The 19821-nt window shown below is 46.9% G+C and overlaps 2 protein-coding genes across 5 annotated transcripts in view; both read left to right on the forward strand.

The window, feature by feature from the left end:
- casq1b (calsequestrin 1b) overlaps positions 1 to 19821 on the forward strand; it is a 38194-nt gene extending 18373 nt beyond the window's left edge. The window contains exons 2-12 of one of the 2 annotated variants that reach the window (XM_015946316.3): positions 3568 to 3600; positions 11840 to 11933; positions 12930 to 13030; positions 13160 to 13271; positions 13367 to 13440; positions 13804 to 13934; positions 14124 to 14169; positions 14602 to 14656; positions 14781 to 14881; positions 17600 to 17674; positions 18953 to 19821. In XM_015946316.3, coding sequence (XP_015801802.3) covers positions 3568 to 3600; positions 11840 to 11933; positions 12930 to 13030; positions 13160 to 13271; positions 13367 to 13440; positions 13804 to 13934; positions 14124 to 14169; positions 14602 to 14656; positions 14781 to 14881; positions 17600 to 17674; positions 18953 to 19357 — 1227 coding nt within the window. In that variant the 3' untranslated portion in view covers positions 19358 to 19821. The remainder of the gene's footprint in view (positions 1 to 3567; positions 3601 to 11839; positions 11934 to 12929; positions 13031 to 13159; positions 13272 to 13366; positions 13441 to 13803; positions 13935 to 14123; positions 14170 to 14601; positions 14657 to 14780; positions 14882 to 17599; positions 17675 to 18952) is intronic. The other variant, XM_015946317.3, reaches the window with a different exon arrangement.
- Positions 15090 to 16161, forward strand: LOC139066120 (uncharacterized). 3 transcript variants are annotated; one of them, XM_070548060.1, is made up of 3 exons: positions 15090 to 15376; positions 15419 to 15712; positions 15748 to 16161. In XM_070548060.1, exons 1-3 carry the CDS (start codon positions 15280 to 15282, stop codon positions 16065 to 16067), a joined length of 711 nt encoding a protein of 236 aa, XP_070404161.1. In that variant the 5' UTR covers positions 15090 to 15279; the 3' UTR covers positions 16068 to 16161. The 3 variants fall into 3 exon arrangements, with proteins under 3 accessions (XP_070404161.1, XP_070404159.1, XP_070404160.1); XM_070548058.1 differs by having other exon boundaries at positions 15090 to 15712; XM_070548059.1 differs by having other exon boundaries at positions 15090 to 15691.

Raw genomic sequence — 19821 nt, forward strand, 5'->3', positions numbered from 1 at the left:
AAACAATCTGGACAAGAACTTGGATCTGAGATAGAGGATGTTAATATGGAAGATCTAATCTGTGAAATCTTTCCGACAAAAAAGGACAAAAAGCGGTCACATAATTTTTGAGAAGGTATACAACTACTTCCAATGCTGGGGTTTACAATGCTGTTACAAGCACTAAACAAAACCTGACTTAAGGTCAAAGGAGATTGTTTCAAGAGAGGCTTCTGTCCCGATTTGGCCGAACCGGGACTCAGCGGGAAACTGAACAACTCGGGAAGCAATTCTTGTTTTATTAAACTACTTTGCTATGATTTCTGGCCAAGCTTGGTAAATCAGAATTTGACACGTTTCTGAGTATTTACCAACATCCCTCAGAAAGCCACGCCTTCCTTCAGATACGAAAATGTTTTTAACCTTAATATGTATCTTATTGTAATGTGTATGAGTGTAAACAATGGTTAACATGTTAAATCAAACACATAGTGATTTGTGATATAAATGGATCATTGTAAGAATAATATTCATTTTAAATTCATTGATTTAAGGACGGATTATTCAAACATTTAATTTAAACATCTTGTTCATTCACCACATATGATTATTTAACTTATAACTATAACGTTGTGGAGTCTTCACTTATTCAGAGTGAAGAATGTCGTCTGGCTTCCAAGCAGAGTTTAGGACCTTGGGACAGTGTGTCTATTTGAATGTTTTGTCTTCATGGAATGAGCAGAAACCTTCTGGATTTAGAAGGCCAAATAGAAAATGAATTCATGCTGTAGATGAAAGGTATGTTGGTCAATGTAGATGGTGAAAAACTGACCCTCTTGGTACGTTACACTATCAATGTAAAACATCTGGTTATACCTCTTAGTATTACACTGGTAATTACATTGGTAATATTTATGGTGTAATTAAAATTATGAATTGTTTTAACAAAAATATTTACCATATTGGCTGCCATCAGTATGAGAACAGTATTTCAAGCTGTACAGAGAAAATTGTACCAGAAAAACATTTCCTATCCCACCTTTAGGTTTTCTACTTTCCTAGTTTGGAACGTTTAAATGCCGGACACCTGATTCCTTTTAGACAGGCGGTGTCTCTTCAGATGGTAATAAACCTACTACCAGCTGAGTGTGTGTGTGTGTGTGTGTGTGTGTGTGTGTCCATTGGGTCATCCTTGGCACTTTGCATCATGAGGTGATGCACACACACAGAAATGTGTGAATCATCACTCACCACACACAAGAGCCATGGGTGGAACCCAGGCCAAAACTCTCAGACTCATTTAGACAGAAGACAGAAAAGCAAACAGGTCCTCACCACTGATGGCTCTTTACTTATCTGGTTTTGTGTTAAAGCCACTTACTTATTTTTAGCAGCTCTGGCTTGGAACTCTTTTACTAGATGTTAATGATGGAGTTGGGAATGAAGGAGAAATTAGCAGGAATGTAAGAAAATACGATGCGCTGAAATATTGTGACATTTCTTGTTATGATACTGAATCAAAGTTTAAAAGCCTTCTGGCGCAGCTCTCTCTTCACCACGACAGACCGGTACAACACCCGCATCACGCAGCACAGATCCAACTTTCCCTCACTCGTGAACAAGACCCCGAGTTACTTAAACTTCTCTACTTGAGGCAGGACCGCGTCTCTGACCGGGAGAAGGAATTCTACCCTTTTCCAACTCAATGCAATTTCTAAAGTGCTAAACCAGACTCAGATACCAAATTAAAATAGTCAATGAAAAAACCAAAATAGCGTGGGGAAGAACGTGGTTTCTGGCAAAAGCCCAAAACTTAAAAAAAAAACCCTGCTATGATTTGCAGGTGAAGATCCTGACAGTCTAGTATGTAATCCGTAAAATAAACAAATAAAAATAAATTGCACAAACCTTGAAATAAGTACAATATTAAAAAAAACAGACAGCTAAAACCTCCAGGGGCTGGGAATAGGGCTGGGAACGAGACGTAGAGTCGAAGCAGGCAGCTGGAGAGCTGAGGCTATGGCTGCAGACATGGCGCTGTGGAGAGAGACTGAGGAGAGCTGATGTGATGTGGGTTACATGTGAGAGACACGAGTATTAAGGATTAAAGTCCCATTGTTGTCACACACTCTGGTGTGGGGAAAATTGTCCTCCACATCTGACCCATCCCCGTGGGGAGTGGGGACCTGCAGACACGGCAGTGCTCGGGAACTATTTGGTGGTTTAAGCCCCCAATTCAACTCCTTAAAGCTGAGCGTCAAGCGGGGAGGCATTGGGTCCCACTGTTAAAGTCTTCAGTATGACCCGACCAGGATTTGAACTCCGATCTCCCATCCCCAGGAGATAGGCTACTGAGCTGGTGGTATGAGTATGAGTGAGCAAATGACACAGAGCACAACAGAAAGAATCAAATCATGATTATATTCAAGTATCACACCCCTTCCAACTGATGCTACTCTAGAGGGCTGTACAGAAATATTTAAGCCTGTTTGGAGTGATATTAGTTTATAACTTCAGAGGGTAACTCCTACATGCTACAGCTGTGTCCACTGCCCCACCCTCACTGAAAGCTTTTGCTGCTTCTTCCACCTCAGCGTGCCATCCTGCAGCCAAGTGCAGCGGGAGCCAGATCACGTTTTTGACGACTCACCCTGACACCGCGGGTGGTCACCTGACATCTTGGCAGTGGCGGTGCTCTGGGTGAAGGAGCCAAGCTAGCACACTCCTAACCCCTCTTGGCTCGGTGTGCTAGACTTCTGCATCAGTCCTGTGATAGGATGGGAACTGATGAAGAAAGAGAACATGTTTTCAGTAGGTTGTCAATCATCAAAAGTTTCTTTAGTACAGTTTCATTATTCCAGTTACATACCCCATGACTCTACACGTCTGGTTTGTGTTCTTTGCTTTTGACTTTTTATTATTTTTGAAAATAGTTTTGTAAATTGATTTTATTAACTAAGTCATCACAAGCAGCATTAGAACTTGGCTGGATCCCAACTTCAGAAAGCTACCTTCAATGTAAAGACAATCAGACCACTGACGGAGCCGATATCTCACAGGGTTGCAGCTATTTAACCACACATGTCCACTATCCCTCTACGCCGGGCACATCCTGGCAAGAGCCTGTCGGACCATCTCAGGATGCAGCTATATGCTAGAAGATCCTGCAACCAGATCATCACACTGATCTGATGTGTTTAGGCGTGAGGCCAGTCTTGCTTTGCCCTCTTGATGACCAAGCCTACTGGTGCATGTGAGCTCTGTGATTTAAATGAGCAAATAATTAGCTGTAATCTGGTTTGATCCTCTGTGATGGGGTCTAAAGGGAATGTGTAACTCTTAATTAAAGCATTTTGTTCATTAGAAAAATGTCCTTTTGCATGAATACATCTGTTTTTGTTCAGATGAGTCAAACCTCATAACTGTCAAACCCTGGGTTAGGCTTTTCTTCTGTTGAGGGCTGAATCGGTTTAGTGTGGACTTGTTTGTGACGTTCACTATTTGCTGTGAATATGGAGACTCTGATTCCTGTTCTATGAGGCCAGACTCATACTGTTCTTCGCCCTAAAGCGTTACTTCTCCTTCCAGTTGATCGAAACACAAGCAGCACTTATCTTTCAGGTATGTTGAAGAGTGCCTCGTGTCTCAAGTGTTTCTAAGCTGGGCTGTGGAGTACGGGTTCTCCTGCTGTTGCGGTATCTGCTAATTGTTTCACTTCTCTCACTCCTTGACTGCAGTTTAGTTTAAAAGGAGATGAAACGATGCCAACATCTCTGACCAATGAGGACTGAACTGCTTTCAAAGTCCTGCAGTAGCAGCAGCAGCAGCAGCTTGGGCTGTGCCACTTTAACTCCCTATTTCTGACAAAAGAGAAAAGTAAGAACAAGTTATGTTTCTAACACGTCCATCCACCCTTCTATTAATGAACTCACTCAGTCATCACCATGATCCTGAAGGGCCGGGAACTAAACTATGACTAAAACTTTGATTGTTGCCATGAAAATAACCAATCAGGCAACTTGGTAATCTTACAAGTTTGAGTCGTCACCAGAGAAAGAAGGGAAATAGTTATGAGAATAAACAGCTATGGAGGATTGTTCTTATGTGAGATAGACTGGTCAGACCACTGGGGAGGATGGGCTGGGAAAAGAACCAAAGTCGCACTGAATCCCTGGAGACAGGAACCCTTCCACAGTTTACTATGAGTGACCATTAAAGCAGAACTTCCCTGTCAGGACGTGGAACTGCAGATGGGAGGACTTGTCAGGCCTGATTGCACACTGTTAAAGCCTGGATCTCTCCTGAGGTTCTGGATGCATCCAAGTATCTGACTTGGCATCTGCAGGCTCTGGACAAGGTGTCTTGCCAAATTATTGTAGGACTGAAAAAAGTGGATAATCTGCAATCCTTAAAGCTCAGACTGTAGCAGCTGGAGCACTTGGAACATCAGAGATATCAGCCAACGACAGGAGGCATATCTGCTGACTACGGGACATCAGCTAAGTCTACTCAAACTGGCTTCCAGACCTGTGAGACATCAAGTGACTAATGGCAAGTGGCCCAACAGAGTCAGAGAAACAAACAGATATATTCCAAAGACCATGAGACTTAAACTTGAAGGGTGCTGAAGTCACTGCGTGAGACAAAATTCTGCCCATTTGCAATTTCAAGAAAAGTGACTCATCCATCCATCTCTGCTCATTCGGGCGACGGTGGCACAGGAGTTAAGCGCTCACCCCGTAATCGGAAGGTTGCAGGTTCGAGCTGTTGATGTGTCCTTGGGCAAGATACTTAACCCACGTTGCCTGCTGGTGGTGGTCGGAGGGACCGGTGGCGCCAGTGCTCGGCAGCCTCGCCTCTGTCAGTGCGCCCCAGGGCAGCTGTGGCTACATCGTAGCTCATCCCCACCAGTGTGTGAATGTGTGTGTGAATGGGTGAATGACTGATTGTGTTGTAAAGCGCCTTGGGGGGTTCCAGGACTCTAGAAGGCGCTATATCAAATACAGGACATTTACCATTTACCATTCAAGGTCTAGGTGGGACTCCTTCCCCAGGGACATGTTTTGCTGGTGAATCCCAAGGTGTTCTCAGGCCATAGAGTTCAGCCATAGCATTCCAGTGAGTTCTGGTTCTGCCCTGGGTTCTCTTTCTTAACATTCGTTTCGATGTCTCACTATGGGATACGCCCCTCCGCGGATTCCTCAGAAGCACTTATCTCAATACGCCAATCCTGATTGGCCAGTGACCGTGACGTACGCGTCTCCCTGCTACTATAAGTAGCAAGCGTCCCCACGCACGCACTATTCAATCACCTCTTCTCGCTTCGGTGGTCGCTTATCTCTGAGGTAAGTTAGCTCAACTGTTCACAGACGGAGCCTTCTAATATTCTCTCCGTCGCCGAACGTTAACTTACTGTCCTTCTGTCCTGGCCTTCACCATAGGCTCGGGGCATAACGAGCAGCTTTACACTCCAGTGCATCTGTTCGTTCTCTGCTAACACACCAGTTAGCCTACATGGAAGCCGCTCCTCCCACCAGAGGAGTCGACGGCGCAGGAGCTCGCCTCTGTACCTGTGGGAACAAAATCTCAAGCACAGACCCGCACAAGGTCTGCTCGAGCTGCCTCGGGCTGGAACACGCCCAGCTGGCATTGGAAGTCCCCGGGTCATGTGAGAGCTGTGCTTGCTTCAGCCTGAAGAGCCTTCGCCGGCGGCTAGCGCGCCAAGCTAGCCTGTCGGGGAAGGACCCTTGCCTGCTGGCCCCTGGGCCACCGCCTGGGGACGCCAGCGAACATGTCCTCCCGGAGCCGGAACCGTGTGCCGAACTCAGCTGGGGCTCACAGCTCGAACTGGCCGGTCCGAGCCACCCCGTCGAGGACGTGTTGGAGTTGGACTACGGAGACGAGGAGGGCACCTCGGAACTCCTCATTTCAGAGGAGGACGAGGATGACGACGCTTTTCTCCCCATCGCACAGGCCTCCATGCCTAGCTTTGCGTCCTCTCCCAGGGATGGAGCGGCTTCTCCGGCCGCCCACCTGGACATGCAGTCAGTCTGCCGACGCGCTGCGACCAGGCTCAACATCCCTTGGCCCACCGTGGTCACTGAGGCTGTCAGATCCCGCTACGAGGGAAAGAAACTGCCTCAGGCCACAAGGGCGGCAAAGCCCCTCCTCCCCGCCTTCCCGGGGCTTCTCCAAGAAGTGAGGTCCTCCTGGGACAAACGCCCTTTCAGCTCCAGGTCTCCTGTCCAAGGAGCCTCCTCGCTGGACTTCGAGGGGATGGAGAAGGCTGGCATGCTTCGCATGCCGCCGATGGAACCGCTGGTTGCAGCCCACCTGCACCCACGGCTCTCGGCAACTTCCTCCAGGCCTCCCGCTCTCCCCGCAAAGGCGGACCGCTTCCAGTCGGCGCTGAACGAGAGGGCGTACAAGGCTGCCGCCATCTCCGTCCGAGCTTTGAATGTCGCCTCCATGGTCTTGGCGTACCAAGCCGAGCTCTGTGAGGACATGAATACGAAGCCGGACCCGGAGGTGTGGGAGGAAATCACCGTACTGACCGACATCTGCCTGCGTGTGCAGCGCTGCGTGGTCCAGGCCACGGGAAAAGCTATGGGCATGATGGTGCTTCAAGAACGTGCACGATGGCTGACCCTCTCCAACCTCTCTGATAGAGAGAAGGAGGACATTTTGGACATGCCAATCGTATCTGAAGGCATTTTTGGCTCTGCCCTGGCATCAATGCAGCAGCGGTGTGAGGCCAAAAAGAAGGAAGATGAAGCCCTTCATCTCTGCCTTCCCCGTAAGCCCTCACCAGCGCTGCCGGCTCGGCCGAACCTTCCTCAGGCGGCTGTCCGAGCCCAGCCTCAGTTCTGGATCCCAAAGCGCCCGAAGCCTCAAGCTGTCCAACCAGCTCCTTCGGGCTCAGCGCCTCGACCAGTTTGGCCTCAGAGATCCGGCAACCAAGCCGCTCCGCCGCCGGGACAACCCACCCGACCCGGCGGTCAGCAGGTGAGGAAGAAGAAGAGGGCAGCCTGGCGGAGTTCTTTCTCTCCGGACGCTGCAGCTGGCGGTTCCCCGTTCGCCAGCTCCTCCTGTTCGATGTTGCCATGGTGCCTTCTCCCCCCCTCACGGAACCCCTCCGGCAGAGTCCCCGAGCGGTCCAGGGTGGGGCCAGGACGTGCAGCCGGCTGTGCCGGCTCAAAACACACGTCACAAGCACTCACATTGTTTTTCACAAACATGTCACGCTCAAGGAGCATTAAAAAATTCGCTGCCGCATCCTGACAAAATGTCAAGGGCGCAGCAAAAATCAATAAAAATGTTGCCCATGAGCAGTTCCAGGCGTGGGCGGCCCCTGGCGGACTTACCCGCCAGCCACGGGTCGTCCCCGTACGCCTGGGCCGTCAAAGCACAAAGCCCCCGCGCATGCGCAGTGGTTGCCACGAGCACCGCTGCCCCACAACCTCTGGAGGGAGCTGCTGCTCCGTGTGTCACGGCTGTGTCACCGCTCTCCACTCACATGGCGGAATGGACAGCGGTTTCTGCTTCACGTTGGGTTCTGAGAACTATTTCGAGAGGTTACAGGCTCCAATTCGCTTCTGTTCCTCCTCGATTCTCCGGCGTAGTGTACTCCCACGCCCAGGGGACGTCAGCTCACATCCTTCAGGGAGAAATCTCCTCCCTGCTGGAGAAGGGAGCAATATGCATTGTGCCTCCCGATCGGTCTCAGAGCAGTTTCTACTCCAGGTACTTCCTGGTCCCGAAGCGGGGAGGGACCGGGATTTGCCCGATCCTGGATCTGAGGGCCCTGAACCGATGCCTCAGAAAGTACAGATTCAAAATGCTCACGCTCTCATCCCTTTTGCGTCTGATTCACCAGAACGACTGGTTCACCTCAATCGACCTGAGGGACGCATACTTTCATATTCCCGTGTACCCTCCACACAGGAAATTTCTGAGGTTTGCCTTTCAGGGAGTGTGTTACGAATACACCGTGCTCCCATTCGGCCTCTCGCTGAGCCCGAGGGTGTTTGTCAGGTGTACGGAGGCGGCGATCGCCCCTCTGAGAGGGAGGGGCATTCGGCTGGCACGGTCCAGAGAGGAGGCAGCGTCAAACACGCTGGTTGTGATCCATCACTTGTGTGGTCTGGGTTTCAGAATAAACTGGCAGAAAAGCTCTTTACTCCCCTCCCAGAAAATAACCTTTCTAGGTCTGAATCTGGACTCAGGGGCGTTCACGCCCCGTCTCTCGACACCGTGCGTGAACGCGCTCTCGCTCTGCCTGGCGCGCTTCCGCCTACACAGTTCGGTGCGGTTTGCGTTATGCCTCAGGCTTTTGGGTCTCGTGGCGTCGGCTATTTCAGTGGTACCACTCGGCCGTCTACACATGAGAGATTTTCAGCGCTGGGTGGCTTCTCTGGGTCTCTCTCCAGTGCGCCACAGAGCGTGCAGGGTGACGGTCTCTGCAGCGTGCGTCGCAGCGCTCCGCTGTTGGCGTCACCCCTCCATCTTGGCACAGGGGGTGCCTTTGGGGTTGGTTCTCGTGAGGAAAGTGGTCACGACAGATGCGAGCCTGTCAGGTTGGGGGGGGGGGCTCGTGGAGGGTCGCTGTGTCAGGGGTGTGTGGAGCAGAGAGCTCTGGGGGACACACATAGATTATCTGGAACTCCTCGCGGTCTTTCTGGCCCTGAGGCGCTTCCTGCCTTTTCTCTCCGGCCTTCATGTCCTAGTGAGAACAGACAACACCACGACTGTGGCTTATATAAACCGCCAGGCGGGGCTGCGCTCCGTGCGGTTACACACGCTGGCACGCAGACTGATCCTATGGTGCAGCAGGCATCTCCTCTCAATCAGAGCCACCCACGTCCCGGGTGTTCTGAATCGGGGGGCGGATCTGTTGTCCAGAGGGACACCCTTGTACGGGGATTGGAGCCTGCATCCAGCAGTGTTGGAACAGATTTGGATCCGGTTCGGCACAGCCGTAGTGGATCTTTTTGCCTCCAAGGAGAATGCTCAGTGTCCTCTGTTCTTCTCCCTGCGCGACCGAGACGCTCCACTCGGCGTGGACGCGCTGGCGCACGACTGGCCACGGGGACTGCTTTACGCTTTTCCCCCAGTGGCCCTGATACCACCCACCTTGCTGAGGGTACAAACCCAGCGCCACACTCTCATTCTGGTGGCCCCATACTGGCCAGCCATGCATTGGGTGGCGGACATTTTCCAGCTCCTGGAGGGCCAACCATGGAAACTGCTGCTTCGCAGGGACCTGGTGTCCCAAGCGGGAGGCTCGATCTTCCACCCTCATCCAGAACGGCTGGCCCTGTGGGCCTGGCCCCTGAGGGGTGCGGGCTAGGGTCAGCAGAGCTGCCCCAGGCAGTCATTCGAACCATTCAGAATGCTAGGGCCCCCTCCACTAGGTCCCTATATGACTGTAAATGGAGGGTGTTTGAAGCCTGGTGTCAGGGCAGGGAGGTCTCACCCTTCCAATGCCCGGTGAACGTCATTCTGTCTTTCCTGAACGACTTGATGGATGGGAAGAAGGCTTTCTCCACCATTAAAGTGTACCTAGCAGCCATTTCCGCCCGACACTTGGGTTTTGGGAGGAAATTGGCAGGTCAACACCCCCTGGTGTGTAGCTTCATGAGGGGCGCGCGCAGGCTTCTCCCTGTGTCCCGACCCCTGGTGCCCCCATGGGATCTGTCCTTGGTGCTGTCGGCCCTCTCCGGGCCTCCATTTGAGCCTATGGACGGCCTGGACCTTAAGATCCTGTCTCTTAAGGTGGTGCTTCTCCTGGCTTTGGTATCTACAAAGAGAGTTAGTGACTTACAGGCTCTCTCTGTGCACCCATCCTGCACCCAGTTTGCACCAGGTGACATGAAGGTGTCCTTGAAGCCCAACCCTGCCTTTGTGCCTAAGGTGGTGGGCTCCTTTTCTCCTATTATCCTCACAGCTTTCTACCCACCACCCTTCTCCTCTCCTGAGGAGGAGCGGTGGCACAAGCTGTGTCCGATTCGCGCGCTCAAGGAGTATGTGAATCGGACGGAGAACCTTCGCAGGGGGGACCAGCTTTTTGTGTCATGGGGTGGGCCTCGTAAGGGGAAACCCGTCACAAAGCAATGGCTTTCCCACTGGATTGTGGAGGCTATTTCTATGGCTTACTCCTGTAAGGGCATTCAGGCACCTGTTGGGCTCAGGGCCCATTCTACTAGGGGCCTGTCTGCTTCTTGGGCCCTTTTTCGGGGGCTGTCAATCCAGGAGATTTGTGCTGCAGCAAGTTGGGCTTCTCCACTTGCATTTGCACGCTTCTATAAGCTTGATGTTTCGGTCCCTGCAATGACTCACACGATTCTGAGTGTGGGGTCTTTGGCGGGCCAAGACGTATCCCTGTAGGTTGGTGATCGCTGGATAAGCTGTCTGGCAATATGGGAGTCTCCATATCCCATAGTGAGACATCGAAACGAATGTTAAGAAAGAGAACTTTAGGTTACTATCGTAACCCCGGTTCTCTGAGTAACATGAGTGAGATGTCTCACCAGACAACCCTTCTTGCTGGGCGAAGCGAGAAGAGGTGTTTATCTTGAATAGTGCGTGCGTGGGGACGCTTGCTACTTATAGTAGCAGGGAGACGCGTACGTCACGGTCACTGGCCAATCAGGATTGGCGTATTGAGATAAGTGCTTCTGAGGAATCCGCGGAGGGGCGTATCCCATAGTGAGACATCTCACTCATGTTACTCAGAGAACCGGGGTTACGATAGTAACCTAAAGTTCTCCTCCTTGGTGGCCATTCCTGAAAAACCTTCAGAAGAAGACAATCAGAACTTTAAAACATCTCCGCAGACCTACTGAGGAAGAGTAGCAGCTCTACTTGGAGCTCCCTTTAGATGAAGGAGCTCCTCTCCTGAACTCATAGAAAGAAGCTCATCTGGGCTAACCTATAGTCTGACTCTACATAGAAAATCAAATGTTTGCAGATGCTGAGGACAAAGTAGTGGGCCAGGTTAGCTAGAAGGTATTTTCTAGGCCTTGACAGGCAGCCTCAGAGTAAGAGATATGCATTGGTTCTGATTCAGATTTTTCTGAAAGAAGACACTAAACTCAGAAATGAACAATCTTATTCAAACATAAACAAAACCAAACACTTGGCTGTTTCATGGTGAAAACCTGACCTATTCAACGAGAATCAGCTCAGCTCTAAAGGACCAAGAGAATGAGTGACTTTAGACACAGTCTGCAGAGAGCTACATACTATAAATAGTGTCCAGCTATTTATGCTTGTGCTGCAGGCCAGCTGGTTGCTTACAGTGTGAAATCATTTTGCAATGCTGCTTTGCGAGCTGCTGCACTGCTTTACACCCGCGTCACACAAAGTCCAGAGGGCCAGTCTTGATGATATGAAAAAGTATGGAGATGGCTGTTTACTGTTCAAGTTTGGAAGCTGATCTTTTATAAAAGAATGGGCTGTGCTCCAAACTGGATGTACATGTGGCATCATGTGTGCTTCCTCTTCTTTCCAACACACCTGTTGCAGCGTCTCTTGCCTTTGACACATTTGGCTCCAGGTCTGCTGCTCCTGTTCCTATGATCGCCAGGAAGTCCTTCTGTTTACAGTGTGCGCTACGAGGCTTGTCCGTTGTTGGCTTTGGTTTCATTCAGATTTAGAAAGTTCAAGGCAGCACTTGATGTGCTGCTTTAAGGCCTTGAAACTGAGAGGCAATACCAGGTTTCACACAAGCAAATAAAACCCAAAGTAAGTATTTGATGGTAAGCAAGGATTTGGAAAGATAAGCTATAAATCAGCTTTCATTTGATCTGCCTGTCGCCTCTTCTCCCTCACCTTCTTGTGTCTCTACCACGCTGTCTAGCTCGCAGCCCAGGTTCTGGATGAACTTGAAGATGAGGATATCGGGTTCGGCCTGGTGGATGAAAAGAAGGCCTCTGCTGTTGCCAAGAAGCTAGGTAAGCTTGGCAGAGCCACGGTGATGGTTGAGGTGAAACCACGTCAGAATCACAAGGAATACAAATGTTCTCCTCCAGCTTAAGGAAGTTTTTATTTAAGGCAATCACATGAAAGATAAGCATAAGTATCTGATTTTTTTAAAGGATGAGAATCTTTTAAACCCATTTATTTTAGGAGACACCCAAGTGTTGTGAACTATGCACTGTATAGCCACATTTGATCCACCACTGCCCCCAAGTGTTCACCAGTGATTTGACAGCTGCTTCTAGACAACATACAGTCTACAAACAGCCATACGGCTTCTGTTGTCTTAAAACTAGCTTTTATAAAGCATACTGGTGATATGAAGACATCCATTTGCAGGATTGGAAAGACAACCCCTGTGATCATTGTCTTCCTCAACTGTGACCATCTACAAAAGAGGAAGGATCAGTCATTTACTCAGCGATGTTGGGTTTGATGTAATAACACATATTTGTGTTGGCTGTCTGGCTCTGGAAACCAAACTGAGTCTTAGCTGTCTTTTGTTTAAGGAACCAGTAAATAGCAGCTCCATTATGGGGCCTTGAGCCTCTCAAGTGGAGAAAACTTACAAAACCTTCCCTAATACCACCAGGCTTAGACGTCAGACCTTTATCTGTAGGCACTCTTGTTGAAACTGTTCCTGGTATGAAGTAAAGAGCTGCTTTGCTTTGGGAAGCTGCTGCTGTTGGTAAATGTTTGTTTAATGTTTGGTCGTACTTGGACGAATGCAAAGACTCAAAGTTCATCAGTATCTATTGATTTCAATTTAATTTAATTAATTTAATTAATTTAATTTAATTTAATTTAATTCAAATCAAAAATACTTCATTAATCCCAGAGGGAAATTGATTATTTTCAACATGATGTGGCAAGAGAGAAAAACTAATGAATGAAATCTAGTTAAGGCTTGGAGATGACAAATGATTAAGTAAAAGTTTACTTGACTTAAACATTTCTGTCGATCCCACCAGGTCTGGATGAAGTGGAGAGCATCTACATCTTTGCAGATAATGAGATAATAGAGTACGACGGAGAGCTGGCTGCAGACACCATTGTTGAGTTCCTCTATGATGTAAGTACCTTCTGATTATTGATGACAGGCCACACCAAGGAGTTTGGAGTAATCCTGCATTCAGAAGCATCAGTATTGTTATTGATGTGAACAATATAAACATAATTAATCTTGTGCCTCTCCTGTCAGGTGATCGAGGACCCAGTGGAGATAATCGACAATGATCGTGAGCTGAAGGGTTTCTATAACATGGATGATGTCATCAGGCTGGTTGGCTACTTCAAGAGCGACAGATCCCCTCGTAGGCTTTTAGTTAGAACCATAAAACTCTTTTGTTGGACATAATTTATGCTTTAAACTCATAAGTCATGTTTTTCGGTTCGTTCTGCCACTCAGATTTTATTGAATATGACGACGCTGCTGAGGAGTTCCACCCCTTTGTCAAGTTTTATGCAACATTTGACCCAAAGGTATAAACTGATTGCTTTGAGCATTCATGTACTGGTGCACTATCATGTATTTATGTACACTAAACGTGTCCTGCTACATTTTTCCTGGCAGATAGTGACTTTAGGTTATGGTTGTTTCACTCTGGGTTAAACAAACCGCTGTAAAGTTCCCTAATATAGAAGTATTCAATTCTGACAGCAAACCAGCCGCTGGATATCACCACCATTATTTGTAGATCTCATAACGTTTGGCTCACATCGTTAGAAGTGAAAATGAATGCGGCTTTTCCTGACACGCCTGCTCTGTTTTTATGATGTTTAGTAGGGTTACCCTGCCCTTCCTACGAGACTACATTACAACTTCTTCTTCCATCTGTTTCTTAGATTGCCAAGAAGCTAAAACTGAAAATAAATGAAGTAGATTTTTACGAGCCATTCATGGACGAACCTGTCACCATTCCAGGAAAACCCTACATCGAGTCAGAGCTCATTGCATACATTGAACAGCATGATAGGTGAGTATTTATTTCATCCTGGAATAAGCCTTAGAACATCTCTGTTATTTATAACAGCTTTGATATTGTTCATTTAATTTACACATAAAATAAGTCATCCAGAAAACAGACTAAAAACATGATTTTCTCATCATAAATGGTTCTGGCACAAATTCACAAGACATATTGTAAAATCTTTCACTGTTTCAGACCAACTCTGAGAAAGCTTGAACCCTACAGCATGTACGAGATCTGGGTAAGCAATCCAAAATATCTGTTGTTAAAATATTTAAACTTATTATTCATATTGTGGCGGCCCTGCCGCTGATAGGCCGGCAAGGCCGCATTGCACTCTGGGGGGAGGGTAAATTGGGTTTGTTTATTCCGCTTGTGGTGTTTTGGGGGTTATATTGTTCGGGGTTATGCTAGTGTTGTTTGTTTCAGTTCGGTGTTCACGCTGTGTTGTTCTTATCCGGTGCCTGTTGGCACCGTGAGTTAAATGTATGTGTGGGGGGGATGAAAAGCGAAGCCATCCGGCTATTAAAAGTGTTCTATGTCTTCTTTGCTGCTTCACACACACCCTGCTAGAGGGTGGCGCAGATGCTACAATGCCTTTGGTTTAGGTAGGGTGTTCTGTCCATTGTGGGTTAATTGATGAACCCACTAACGTTGCATTGTGTTCACACAGGAGGATGACATTGATGGAGAGCACATTGTTGCCTTTGCTGAAGAGGACGACCCAGGTGAATTCCTCTTTAGAGTCCTTTCATCATCACATGTTAACTAACCACACACCGACACATCTACAAAAGCTGTTAAAAGGATGTCAGTCACAGGAACTACTCTGACCTGTACGTTTTTCCACAGATGGGTTTGAATTCCTGGAAATTTTAAAGGAAGTGGCGCGTGACAACACTGATAACCCCAACCTAAGCATCATCTGGATTGACCCAGACAATTTCCCCCTGGTATGAATACTTCCTGCTATTTCACCTCTTTGGTTAGTGCTTTTTCATCCACCCCTCACATGTTCAGTTGTGGCTGGAAAGTTGAAGAAGGACACAAATATGTATCATCACAAAGTCTGCTGCCTCAGTTTTATGATGGCAGTTTGCATAGACTCAAATGCCTTCTGAAGAGTGAACCATTCTATTTTTGCCATGAATCTTAACTGAATCCCCAAAGCTCTTTTTCTATTGCATTTGTAAAGAAAACTTCAGGATGCCCCAAGGGAGTTATAGGACTGTCTTCAATAGATTACTCAGCTGCAGAGTTACGTGTCAAGAAGGGCAGTAAAGAAGCCACTTCTCATTAAGAAAAAGATCAAGTATGGACTGGTGTTCATCTAAGGGTCTATGTCCACTAGATGACTTACGGCGTACATTTTAGGACATCCTCAGTTGTCAGTTATCAGTTCTCAGGTCTCAGTTATCAGTTCTCAGGTCTCAGTTATCAGTTCTCAGGTCTCAGTTGTCAGTTCTCAGGTCTCAGTTGTCAGTTCTCAGGTCTCAGTTGTCAGGTGTCAGGTCTGAGTTGTCAGGTCTCAGTTATCAGGTCTCAGGTGTCAGGTCTCAGTTATCAGTTCTCAGGTCTCAGTTATCAGTTCTCAGGTCTCAGTTATCAGGTGTCAGGTCTGAGTTGTCAGGTCTCAGTTATCAGGTCTCAGGTGTCAGGTCTCAGTTATCAGTTCTCAGGTCTCAGTTATCAGGTGTCAGGTCTGAGTTGTCAGGTCTCAGTTATCAGGTCTCAGGTGTCAGGTCTCAGTTATCAGTTCTCAGGTCTCAGTTATCAGTTCTCAGGTCTCAGTTGTCAGTTCTCAGGTCTCAGTTCTCAGGTCTCAGTTGTCAGGTGTCAGGTCTGAGTTGTCAGGTCTCAGTTATCAGGTCTCAGGTGTCAGGTCTCAGTTATCAGTTCTCAGGTCTCAGTTATCAGTTCTCAGGTCTCAATTGTAAAGGGGCAGCGAGCTACGGGCGCACAGAGTTGGGTCGGCTCGGCGTCGCTCTGGTGCTTTCAGACAACGTCCTAGGGCGTCGGAGGAGCACGCTGGGCCTCTCCGCGTCCCGCACCTCGCAAGTCCCCATACTCCGGTCCCGGTGGCCGTCCACAGCCCAGTCACCATGGCCTCCCCTGTCTAGGGTGGGGGTCGCTTTATAGGCGCAGGCTGTTTCAGAACCGGTGGGGCACACAGGGTAAAGGGACAGCGAGCTACGGGCGCACAGAGTTTGGTCGGCTCGGCGTGGCTCTGGCGCTTTCGGACAACAGCGGGGGTGTCGGGGAGGCTGGGATGCGGGACTCGCACCATGGTTGTCCCCACTCCCCTGCCGTTGTCCGAAAGCACCACGACTCAGACGACGTCTGACAACTGAGACCTGAGCATGCGTTCTGAAGCAGGTTTTCCTGAAACCTGACGCTTTTTCCCCATGGTCTGAAGTCTGACACCTGAGTCCTGATACCTGACACCTGAGGATGTCCTAAAATGTACGCCGTACTGACTAAATTCTCTCTGAGTAATGATTTTTGTGGTTGGATTGTCCTGATATGAAAAGATGAGACAATCATCAGTCCTGTGTCATTCCAACAGTAAAGCATCCCAAGGCCTTGTGGGTTTGCATCCCAGCCAATGGAGCTGACGTGATCACAGTTTAGACTCAGAACACAGACTATATGGTGCCTGAACGTTTTCCAAGAGAAAAAGTCCCAACCATGCAATCAGCACACTGTATAGCCATACTATTGGGTGTTAGTCAGAAGAACTAATTGATTTGGACATCATGGCTACAGAGCCAAGAAACTCCCTGTGTCGTCAAGCCTCAAAAGATGGGTGGATGAACAAAAACCCAGAATTCTGACAAACTCCAAGCCTAGATAATACAAGAATGAGCTGCCATCAGTCATGTTTTAGATAAGAGTTGATTGACACTGTTGATTTTTCCCTCCCTGATGCTCCGAAGACTGTTCTCACCTCCCTTGAGGGTTATCTAAATTGGACAAAGATTACATATAGATGTATGTATATACCTATATATATATAATCTGTGTGTATGTATGCATTGCCACCCTAGAAAAATGTTTGCTCGTCTTCTGCCACCCGATAAAACATTTTTTAGATCCGACCCTGATTGACAGCAAGTCAGGGTAAAACGCAGAAGTCTTGAAAATAGAGGGCCAACACTGCAAACAATGACACTATGCATACATTTAATATATTGACAATAAAGCCTCTGAAACTCCAGAAACGCTTGTATTTATACTTTAGTATACCATATGACAGTGAACCTGAACTTGCGGGCCAAATCCGGCCTGCCAGACCCACAACTTTTTTGGCCCTAACGCTCTCCAATTGAGAGACTTGGAGTTTGGCAGCAAAATTCAAGTCCCACAAATCAATAATTTTCTAAATTCTCCTAACACATTAAAACTACAATCAAAACAGTTTAGATGGAAAGCAGAAAATTTAAATATTACTAATATTTAAATAATATGAATTATTCTTAAACTTATTTTTAGAAGAGCATCTGGCTGCTTGAAAGAACTCTGGCCCTTGAACAAATCTAGTTGAGGACCCCTGAGTAGAACATGTGATACAGAGATCTAAAATCAAGGATAAATCAAACTTTTTGTAAACCAACACTTGGGTGTGTCATCATACATTAGGCTTTATGTTTCCTTCATTCTTTCATTTTCAGCTTGTTCCATACTGGGAGAAAACATTTGGAATTGCCCTTTCATCTCCTCAGATCGGTGTAGTTGATGTCCAGGATGTGAGTAAACTTATTTTGACCCTATACAGGGAACTTAGAAGAGAAATAAGTTTTAAGTTATTTGTTTAACTAAAAATAATAAGTTGGTTCTACATACAGATCTGGTGTTTCATCTAAAGTTCCCAGTAGTTTTCTCCAAACATTTTACTTTTGCCTGACTAATCCTCTGATCCAATAATGTACCAAACCATCCACAAATCATGATTCTGCCATCACCATGTTTGACAATGAAGATGGAGGTAGTTCTAAGTTTATCTGGAAACAAAAACCTGTCTGACAAATCAGATGCAGTTGTATCACATCAGAACACATTTTAAATGAGTTGGTTTAAATTGTAGAATGACTTTTGTCTTTCAACTCTGCCATATTATTATAGTGAAATACCACTTGAATTCATTAGTGGTAACCGCTGGTTTTGAAGTTATAGTTCTTCATCAACAACTTTGCACTCACATGCACTCGTGTTGGCGGACACATTTTCATTTTATATCACCCCGTTGGTGTGTCAGCGTTGTGAAGTAATTCTCCACCAGGACAGCAGAGAGCGTAGCGCTATCCTGGCATCATTACAGTCAGGTGCCCAGTAGACTTACTGTTGTGTGTTTACATTGTATTAATGTATTTTACAGACTTTTTAACACAAACCAATTTGTAGCTTATCCTCTTCATCCAGTCAGCACCTCCAAACTCACATTTCCTGTAATTTCCTGACACGAATAAAAAGTTAGCTGTGTATCTTTGTACTCCCTTGGTCATGGTTTTATTGAAGTTCATATCACTGAACGTTTACAGCGAGACGTTCTTCAGACGCACCGGGTATGGTGGTGCTGTTGATGAAGTGAAAGGAAGCAGCATTGTAGTTAGAAAATAGGGCTTTACTCCGTCCGTCCTTGCGAGCCTTTTGAAGAGCCTTGTGACCGTTGATAATGGTGCAGCGTGTCGCCGTACCGACGCAGACGAAGAAGTAGAAACTAGGCTTTTGATACAAATGAGCAGGTTTGGTTCCCAGAGAACTTCATCTTAAAATCCCTGATTGATTTTATATTGATTCACCAGAGCCCCTCGCATTTCAAAATGAGGGTTTTAATATATGAGTAAAATTTATTTTTCAGTCGCTTAGGTGGAATATTTTGAGTTGGGATTGTAAATAACTAAATAAAGGTTTGAGAAAACCAAGTGTTTTACCAAATACATCTATGCATACGTTTGTTACAAAATGATGTTTGTTTAATGACGCAATCAGCAGCTGTTTTTGTTTACACGGTCTGTCGTTGACAGGCTGACAGCGTCTGGATGGAAATGGATGACCAGGATGACATGCCAACAGCTGATGAGCTAGAACAATGGATAGAAGACGTTCTGTCTGGGAAAATAGATCCAGATGACGATGATGAAGATGACGACGACGACGATGAAGATGATGACGATGATGAAGATGACGACAACAATGATGATGATGAAGATGATGATAACGACGATGACGACGATGAAGATGATGATGACAATGATGAAGATGATGATGATGATGAAGACGACGATGACGATGACAACTATGAAGATGATGATGATGATGAGGATGAGGATGAAGATGAAGACGATGATGAGGATGAGGATGAAGACGATGATGAGGATGATGATGATGATGATGATGAGGATGAAGATGAAGACGATGATGATGAATAATAACTTTTTTTATGTCCTCTGTCACTAATGGTACCAGCGTTACCATTTTCTCTTCATTTTTTACTGCTTGTTTTTCCAGACCGGACAGTCGCAGCGACCGGATGAGAAACGCTGTCAGTTAGGAAGCAGGTCTCCAGTTCAGCTGAGGATTTCCATCTCAGACGATAATGAGCAAAGCAACAGTTTAAATCAGAGACATTTCTCTTGTGGCTTCTCTCTGATCTCTGCTGTTAACAAAGAGTGTAAATGAAACATCCTCAACCCAAGACAGCAGAACTCTCTTCGTTGTTTTCATCTTATTCAGTTCACTGTTATCCTGTTTCAGTGGAACTAAAACTTGCACTTGATCAGAAAGAAACAGTTTATTTTACAACTATTACAGAAAATTAACCTAAACTCACTGAGGAGTCTTAAGATTATCCTGGAGGACTTGTGTTCTGGGAAATAAAATTTATAACATCTCA

Source organism: Nothobranchius furzeri, chromosome 2, assembly GCF_043380555.1.
Source record: "Nothobranchius furzeri strain GRZ-AD chromosome 2, NfurGRZ-RIMD1, whole genome shotgun sequence".
NCBI classification, from domain to species: Eukaryota; Metazoa; Chordata; class Actinopteri; order Cyprinodontiformes; family Nothobranchiidae; genus Nothobranchius; species Nothobranchius furzeri.